Consider the following 10,000-nt stretch of genomic DNA (forward strand, 5'->3'; position numbering starts at 1 on the left):
CCTAATATCAAAATAAAATTCTACATCTAATGCAGAATAATTTCTCAATGTAGTTAATCTAAAGCAACATTTAAAATATGCTACCTCCATATATTATATGTTCTAGTATTTAGTACTAATTTTAGAAGATGAGAAAAGAATAAAGGAGAGAGTAATTCATCAAAAGGCTTTTTTATTACTAATTTTTCAGTGAATATAAAACAGCAAAGCATACTAACAAAGATGTAGCTCCTATGAATATATCCATTATATTATAAATATTAAAACTTAAAGATATTCCAGCTTTCAGAAATATTTAATATTAATATATTAAATGCTAGGAAAAAGTATTAGCTGTAATTCGTCAATCCCCTTTTCTCCGCCAATCCATTTATCATTAAGTATTTGTTACAGTGTGTCCCAAACACTAACCCTTCCTCCTAAATACATGGTTAATTTAAGTTAAACTGCTCACCTCTATAAAAATTAAAAAGCCATAGAAATCAAAGGTAAACATTCTGTTCTCAAAACAGACCACATTCTGCCAGAAGTTCATGACAAACAAAATTTTATTTTGCTTATATCACTCACTGCCTCCTAAATTATATTTCCAAACAAGAGACCTCAGACAACAATGATTAGTCCATTTTACTACCAAGAAGTAATTTCTTTGTTCAAAACTTTACATTTAAATATCACCAAGGAAAGACAAATTTGTAAAATTATGTCACCTATGAATTTGTCTTAATATTTTCCCTCCAGTTTTTATTTTTTTCCTGAAACATACTGAATATGTTTGAATTAAAAGCAATAACTGCATTAATTTTATAGAAAAGACATTCCAATCTCTAATGAACTTAAAGGCCCATTCTAAAACACACTCACGGAAGGACAAAAAGTCAATAACCTTAAGTTTTCTACCTATATTAATATAGTAAAAACATAACCAAGGGAAGAGACATTTACAAAGGTTTTTGAATGTTTATTTATCAAATTATTACATATCTTCCTGTAGACACTTCCTGAAGTGTCTTTTGTAGACACCTACTATACCCATTGTGTTAAATCACTTCCAGAAGGCACTCCACAAACATGCAATACATGACTAGAGTTTCTAGGTTATCAGAAGGACATAACTTTTTCTATTTACTCTTGTTGATGGTTTATATCAACAAACTGTGTAGAACAAAGTAAACTTCCGACTCAGGTTATAAACACACCTTACAGATTTATCATAAAATGCCTCCAGAGGACTATAAAGCATAGCCATGATTTGACTCTGTTTTCTTTTTAAGATCTAATCAGAGCTTTGAAGAAAAAGAAAGTTACTTCTTTACATTTCCCTCCAGAACATAGTGTCTTTTAGTACTAAATTGCAATGTTCATTTTCAGTTGTTAATTTCACTTGCTTTTTTATAACTGCCATCTACTGTCTTCTCACACAAAATAGAATTTGGCTATTAATTCTTAGGACTCTTACTGAGGGGAGTCAGTAGGAATATGAAAGCACCCCAGTGGTATGATGTTTCCTGTAAATAGATTAAAGGGAGAGCAGGGCTGTCCTGAAAATTGCATTAATTTAAAGTAACTTGTAAAACAGGCTAATCCTGGACTTTGGTAGATATTTAATTCTTATGATGGTCAAACAAAATAAAAATTATCTTCCTAATGACTACTGTCTGTGAAAAGAGACATAATTCCAAAATAATACAGAACCTGTTCAAAGTGTTATGTCTAGCTCTTTTAAAAGATTGTTCTTGAAAACAATGCCTAAAGGTTAATACATTATCCAGTACATATACTCTTAAGATAACTTTCTAAATATTGTTGTTATTTAAAATAACGATTCTATTAAATTTTACTGTCATGTGGGCATTTGCTTTAACTTTCAAGATGCATTCTGTCTCATCATATATTAACTGAAAACTGTGAATGATATATCACTTAATTTGAAATATTTTTCAATAAGAATCATTATATTTTCATTTAATCATTTTTTTAAACATTTGGTCTGAATGCAATCCAGAATTTTCAAGAAATAACCTTTATTTTAAAGCAAATCAAATATACTCTTGTTGTCAAACAGGTATATTCATTCTGACCTAATTTAAGTATATGTTTTGAAGGCTTTCTGTTCTCTGTCACTATTTCCACAGACTTGAATCAGTGAAGAATGGAGTGGCTATTCTTTGGCTGAAAAGAATATTTCATTGACAAACAAAACTGGGAAAAATGAATCGATCACAGAAAAAGAATAATGGGCTACTTAAAAGTGTACCTTTATTGGGCAGTTGTTGACTTCTCTAGATTTAAATGAGAACTGCATTTTATGAGCCACTAGCAAAAAACAAAAAGTGCTCTTTAACGTGATCAAAAGATGTATATTCAAAACATCTTGGAATGAGTTTTCAAGAAAAGCAACACAGACGATCACGGTGTTTAGACAGTTCACAATCTCTCAGCAAATTTCAACTAATTAACAGCTAATATTTGCAGCCATCACAGGCAAGCATCTGTGTTATGAAAAGTCCTTGTGGTCCTTTCCACCTTAGCTTCGACTTGGAAGAAATTCATTGTATAAGCAAGTATCAAGTAATGTGGCCCTCTGGTGGAAAACTAAGTATCACATTCTGCAGCACAATGTTCGACAGTAAACTAGAAGCTATCAAATACTTGTTACAAAGCTTTACAGATCCTCCCGAAAATCACCCTGTGAACTTAATTAATAGCTTGACACCTGAAGGGCACTCGGGCACCGGCATGACGTAACGAAGATGAAAATCCTACCTTTCCTGATCCTTCAATCAGGTTCCAAAGAATAATAAATTCTCAGCATCCTTTAGCTTCACACAACATGCTCAATTGGCTACGAATACATTTTTCCCATTGAAGCAAACAGGCTGATTTGTTTTAAGGAATCACCGAAGAAAACAAAACTTACCTGCTGTTGTTGCAGATGCAGCAGCTCTACTGTGCTTACTTCTGAGCTGGTGTCACCACTTGATCTTCCATCTCGGCTGCCAGCATCTAATTGGCTGCTCAGAGTGCTCATTCCATTTTGATTCATTGAACTGTTGCTTATTGTCTCTGTCGCAGATTCCTGCATCATGACTTAATACCTAAAAGTGATTAAGAAGTATCAATTAACACACGTTACACCTTCACACTTCCATTATCAAGATGTCCCTCTCTGCCAATTACAGAGACAGCATCTTTAGAAGAAAAAAAAAAAAAAAGCCCGCCTTGAACAGTCATTTACCAAGAAAAGCAATACAAATTCAGCTTTCATCCAGATACTAATCACTGAAATTATGGTTTCTATAAGCAATTTTTGTGTGGTTACATTTAACAGCCAAAGTAACATATCATGCATAGAGCATGGTCAATAGCATTTATGAAGGACCACATTTTAAAGTCTACCTATAAAACCAGCTTAAACGAAGGCACGATTGCACACTCTGTTCTATGTTTCCTATTATCTACCTTTGACAACCATGGATGACTATACAGCCTTATTTTAAATATTCACTATCTTGATTCTGTCAGATTTTTACAGCACATCTTATGTAAGGCTGTTGTTTAATGATGCACAGCTAATCATACAAAATTAAAATTTTGTAAGGGTGTTACAAATCATATGGTATCAACCAATGATAAATAGTATAATGGGTTTCTTTTTTTTGTGACTAAATAAAATTTTGCCTTGGAGGCATTTTAAGAAAAAGCTCCTGCTGCAAACACGTCAGATATTGCCTATTTTTTTAATCAAACAGCTCATATTCATTTATTTTTCTGACATTTAAAACATTTAATACTGTCCTTCCTGGGAAGTAATTAAGCTTATGCATGAGCAGCAATCAAACTGTTCACTTGAAGATGACTTAAAACTCAATTTTAACATAGGCAAATAAATGAAAGTATATATAAAATTAATTTTCCAGGCATGTATTAGATATGAAAGCTGGAAATAAAATCTATCAAGAATATCACTAATGATTGTGCTAAAAACAGCATAAATTATGCATATTACCTTCTCTACAGTAATAAATGTTTTATCATTTTCACTGCATAAATATACTGTACTTTCAGGATAGCAATGAGATGTCCTGCCAAGATCAGTGGAAATCCTTGCAGTAAATAAAGAACCAATGTGCTCTTACAAACCAGAATTTCACAGTACATCTTGAATCTGTGGTTTAGAAAGATCACTTTTGGCTCTCAGAGATATCTGAATCCTATCCTATAACCTAATTGCTGCACTTCTCTGATTTACTTCTACGGACAGGATTTCAGAAACAACCTGGGTGCGCTGTGACTTTAATAGTAATGCTAGACAGACAGGGGACTTAGCCTAAAGTAAAGAAGGACGTTAAACTTATCACTCAATTTAAATTTTTGTAACTAGGCGATTTCACTATTTTAAACTTGGTCATATTTTAAGACTTTTGTCCATTAAACAGTTTTAATGTATTTATTACAGAGCAAATGTAAGCTTGATGTCTTTTCATGTCAGAGAGAAACCCTCTTCCCCAGATTCTTACAAAATGTGATTATGGACACACACATAGACACACACACACACACACACACACAGATACATATCCAAGAGAGTTTTTTTGCATGCTAATATTATAATTATTAAAAATTAATGGTTATAATTTAATAGCTTTAACAGGTTTTTTCATCAAAGCCTAAATTATTAGATTATTTCTAGGACTCTAAAAAGTCAATTAAAAAAGAAGGACCTGCTGATTTCTAAAAGACCACCAGTAGCTGGGCTAGCAAAGCAAGTCAGTATAAGAAAAACTACATATACAACTTAAAGCTGTTCTGATAAAAAAGAAAAAAAAAGCAACAACAACAAAACCCCATAATCACAAAGGAAGCAATTGTTATAACTATATAGTAAACAACTTTTGAACCAAATGTGCTTATGAATAAATAGGCTTTGTTAAACACCTTATTGAACATTAACAAAGAAAAATCACACAAATGAAAACTGATACATAGTGATGGATTTTATAGGAAAAAAAAACAAAGCTAATACTCTTTTCTGAGATTAGGCAGCTAATAAGTATTCAAATTAGGCATAAATTTTACATGCACAATGTTTAAAATATTCAGAGAAAAGGTCTGATTGCCTTTACTACTTATATGAAAATTATAATTTGGGTCCTCTGCAACTGTAGAAACAGATAGATATAACTTCTACATATTGCATTTAAATTTTACTTTTGACAATAGATCTTGAGTGTATGTGTATGTATATATTTTTACTTCATCATCCAAATTTATTTGAAATACTTATTATCTCTGGGTGGAGTTTGCAACAAAAAGAATAAAAATTTTAAAAAACTGTATTTTCAAATATAGCAGACAAATGGCAGTATTTAATATTAACCTTTGTGTAGTTAATGTCGGAACTAATTGGATGAATTAAAGAAATCTGCATATATTATTGTATTATAATCAAGGCCATCAAATAATTAAGAATAATCAACAAGCAGAGTCATGGGTCTAAATTTTTATTACAATTATAAAGAAAGACCCACATAACTTCCAATTCCTATTATCCAGAGGATTTTATTATACCTTGTGGAATTTTTGACTTTATAAAACCCTGGAGTATAAACTGTGATTCACATTTTTGGTTCAATCATCTAAAAGGTAGTAAAATCACGCTTAAGAAAAACAGTAACAGTGATAGCACTTTTTTCTCTACAGAACAAAAGCATCTGACCCAACATTAATAGGCAAAAAGAAGGGCAATTGTGTGATCAGAGGATTCTAATGTACATATCACCTAAAGAAGACAGCTTGGAGCATGTCCACTATAAAGGAGATCTATCTTCAAGGATAATGAAGATGCTGTCCAGGATTTACTGAGTTTCTCCTAGTGATATCTCCACACCTATTTTCTACTAGAGAAAATATGTCTGGCACAATGTGAGGTGCTGTTTACCTTTTAAAGTATATTTTAAATAATTACAAATTCAGCATATTCTTTCCAAGTGGATGTGCTTGTGATCCCAAACACATCAAACTAAATTATTCATTCTTCTCAATCCTACCACAAATACTTTACAAAAATCAGTGAAAATAAATTCTGGATCATTAAAGGAAAAGGTGAAATTGGGAGTCGCTGTCTTAATGTTTGTCTGAATTGTTAGTTAAACCTTTAAATCTTTCATCATACACAACTTTTCAGCCACATCAGAAAATGACTCTTCAGATCTTGCACTCCAATGATACAGTTCTACTTTTCTCCCTTGCATTAAGTTTTCCTTTCTTTCCTTTTTCTTTCTTCTTCTTCTTTTTTTTTTTAAGCAAGTCACTGTACAGATACTTATTCTCTACACCACTTCCCTTTTGAAACATTAAACTGACACTGGAACTGACTGCACAAGATTGCATTTTCTCTTCCTAAACAACTTGAATTGAAAGGTTACTTAGTGTAACAATATTTACTTGCAGAATTGTGTTGTTACCAAGGGTATAATGGATGGTGGCTATGCAGGTTTACGCAAGAATGAGTGAAGCATGAGGCATTAGCCATGTGTTTGACATGTTTCAAATTGCTATAATCCAGCATTAAACACACCCAGCAATTCATGCCATTTCTTGCAGCCATAATCTTGAATAAAGCGTGCACAACCACTTATTATATAAATTAGTATATGACTCCCTGTTATAGTCACAACAGTGCTTTTGTGTTTATTTTGCATCAAGATGTAGTCTTTTATTTGTACAAATAGCAGGATATAAAGACATAGCTCAATTAGACCTCCTTACTTTATGATAGGGTAGTACTGAATGCTAGACTTGTTGGTTTTATTTTTTTCCTTTTAGAGTTATAGGTTCCATTGGTATAAAACTGTATCATGTGTTGAGATAGACATTTGCCAGAGCGATAACAGAAACCTGCATATATCCTATTCCATATTCACTACAATGTTCAAAAGTTCGATACTTGACCTGGGCCAGTACAGTTAACTGTTAACCACCACCAGGGACACTACTGGTCCTTGTTGCTTACTCAGCTTCTTTTCTCTCAGGTTCTCTCTCTCTCTCTCTCCCTCAGGTTCTCTCTCTCATCCTTCTGACCTCTCTCCCTTCCTTCTTCTCTTCCATCCCCTACCCCATGTGTGTGCATATATGTGTCTGTATGTGTGTAGATAGACAGACAGATGTGGGTACATTGATTGATCAAACTGTATATGTCAAGGATGGTAAGAAGGGAAAAGTAACCTCTACCACCCCTATGCTCCCCCATCCACATAAGTGGACACTCCATCTTATAATCTTGGTGTCTTCGTATTAAATCTCTCTCTTTTGTTTTTGCCATCTTACCATTTAATTAAAGCAAATGGATGGAGAAAATGACTTCCTGAGAAACTGAGAATAAATAATAGTCCATATAAAAAGTTTTAACTATTTCTGTGAACTTTTCTTAAACAAAATTATTTACAGTGACATCAAAGAATATTTCATGTCCAATATCTTCCAGTGTCTAATTTATCAACCAAATATGTACATTGAATCCAAAAGATTTTGAATATGACATATAAAGAAAAACATGAAATCAAAAAGTTATCATGTACTCTTAAATAATTCTTAATCACTTTTAAATTATCAATATTAAATATTCTTAAATATTCCTATGTAAATTCACACCAGAAAGCATTCAGTATGAGGAAAATCTACATATGCAACAAGAAACCACATACATTTACCTCAAAATATCAGCTAAATTCTGATTTTGAAAACCTGACTGAATTACAAAACTTTTGAAAGAAACTAGCATTTAAATAATGATAACTTCTGTGCTCTAGTGGAATTAATTCATCATGGACACCATGCACAGTGCATTTGAAATCTAGTACTGCTTTGCTAAAAGTCTTTAATGCTAAGATTGCCTAATAAATCAAAATGCCAAATATGAAGGACATAGTTGAATGTGTAAGAACAAAAACTGAACAAGCACACAAGTATTTTTAATTTTAAACAACTGAAACAGGATGTCTTTTAAAACATGATTTGGGAAAGGATATCTATTGTTACAGCAAGTGTTATGATCTTTATTATAACAAGTGATATGATTGTAAGTAAATGAAAATTAAGTTGTTTACGAAGTATCTGCCACTGCTCTTCACTTGTTTAAACAAAATGCCTAAAATGCTATCCACAAATTAAGGTTACCTTCCTGGGGAAAAAAAACCCAACAATTTTAATTAGTAAAAATTCAAATTTTCATTCAAAAAGGTTAATATGTCAAACATACCAAGTTGTAGAGACATTTCAACATGGTGATTTTTAAAAATAATGGTCATGACTATCTTTAGCGAACAGAATACTGTTAGATCTTCAACAATGACAAACATCAGAGAAACATAAGAGTTGACCAAATGAAAATCTTATCTTTCACTTCAATCAGCTATTAATTAATTTAGCAACTCAGTATGTTATGTTTTACTTCAGGATTAAAATTAACCTAAGTTTTAAAACACAAGTAACAAGACATAAAAATTTCATTATGGATATAGTATAAAATACTAAAATTAAGTACTTATTCTCTATGCTACTTCATTTAAATATAGTACAACAGCAAATTTGAAAGAATGGTAGCTATATAGATGTATTTTACTGTAACATTATGATTCTGCATCTTAGAGTTCCATGGTCCCCATTCACAAGCATGATTGGAAGGGAAACGATAATACTGATGATTCTGGTGAACTAATTGTTCCCACATATATTTCAAAATGATACCTGTACATTAATCTTTATATCTAAAGTCTTGTTTTAGCCTCATACATTTATATAATTTCCATACTGAGCATCTATTTCTCAAACAGGTGAAAATGTATATCAAGTTTTAGTTTAATGGTCAGTCTTCCTTTTAAGTCCACAAATTTTAATGCTAGTTTAATCATTACATTTTTTAATGTTTTAAGTCAGTCCTTTATAACATTAATACTTATTTATTTTTAAAACCAGGGAAGAAGGAAGCTTAGGGAAAGTTTATTTCATTCTGTTACTCCATAACCTCTGACAAATTGAGTTGGTGTTAATTTATAATACCAAAACGTAGTATTTTTTCGTAGTGGATTGAACTATATCTATATATCTTACAAATGTGAGAGGAGGGACTTAAAAACTACAGAATGTTACGTAGGTACTAATACAAAAATAAATACTGGTTACAGTTTACAAGAGACCTGATAAGCAAGTACATTCTGTCACACTTTTCCTCATCCTTGCCTAAAGAAAAAAATATCTTCCAATCCTTGAGACCAGAACTATTTTCGTTTAGGATATAGAGAATTTAACAGTAAAAAATGTTAAAGCAACAAGAAATAATTAGATCTCCAAGAACATAGAAAGACCTGCCTAGCAGGCAAAACCTCCCTCTTTCTTATTTAAAAAGCTTAGTGATTGAGTTGTGCAAGCTTGCAAGCTTCCATGCAGTGGGTCCACTTACAGTCAAATTCCCAAAGGCTGGACTACTTGCAATAGCCTTCACTGATCCCCTGGCTAATGAGAGCTCTGAGTATGTACTTCTCTTGTGATGGCATTTTCACCTTTCCTGCCACATATCTTTCCTTAACCCTCAAGCTTACTTTACTTCAATCTTCAGTCTCCCGCCCACAGCAACTCCCCGGGATCCCTTGCTGTTTTTCCTGAGCATAATACAGCTCTCCCACGGATCCTCATTCTCCTGCCCTTTCAGCACTTTTTACTTCCAGGCTATCTTTTGGGCGCCAAATGTCCCTTTAATACTGCTCCTCACCAGACCCACCTCTTGCCTTCCCATTGGAAGACCCACAGCATAGGCGGTACACTTAGAGAAATTTCTTCCACCAGCCTCAACTTAGTGCAAAAGTCTAACATGAGCCTAGCAGGTGGATGCAATGACAAGGCCAGAATTTTAAGGTAACTGCATGACTGTGTTGGACAGAGTTTTCAAGATATGGTCAGGAAACTGCTTTTGTCCTCCTTTCTGGTGTCTGTGTGTATGAGT

General features: G+C 32.8%; 1 protein-coding gene across 1 annotated transcript in view; it reads right to left on the reverse strand.

Moving 5' to 3' along the window:
* Positions 1 to 10,000, reverse strand: part of FOXP2 (forkhead box P2) — a 548,145-nt gene that overhangs the window by 251,283 nt on the left and 286,862 nt on the right. The window contains exon 4 of the mRNA XM_081800223.1: positions 2,921 to 3,098. Within this exon, the coding sequence (XP_081656349.1) occupies positions 2,921 to 3,088 (168 nt within the window). The 5' untranslated portion in view covers positions 3,089 to 3,098. The remainder of the gene's footprint in view (positions 1 to 2,920; positions 3,099 to 10,000) is intronic.

Source organism: Leptonychotes weddellii, chromosome 12, assembly GCF_054177405.1.
Source record: "Leptonychotes weddellii isolate Sample4059 chromosome 12, ASM5417740v2, whole genome shotgun sequence".
Classification (NCBI taxonomy): Eukaryota; Metazoa; Chordata; class Mammalia; order Carnivora; family Phocidae; genus Leptonychotes; species Leptonychotes weddellii.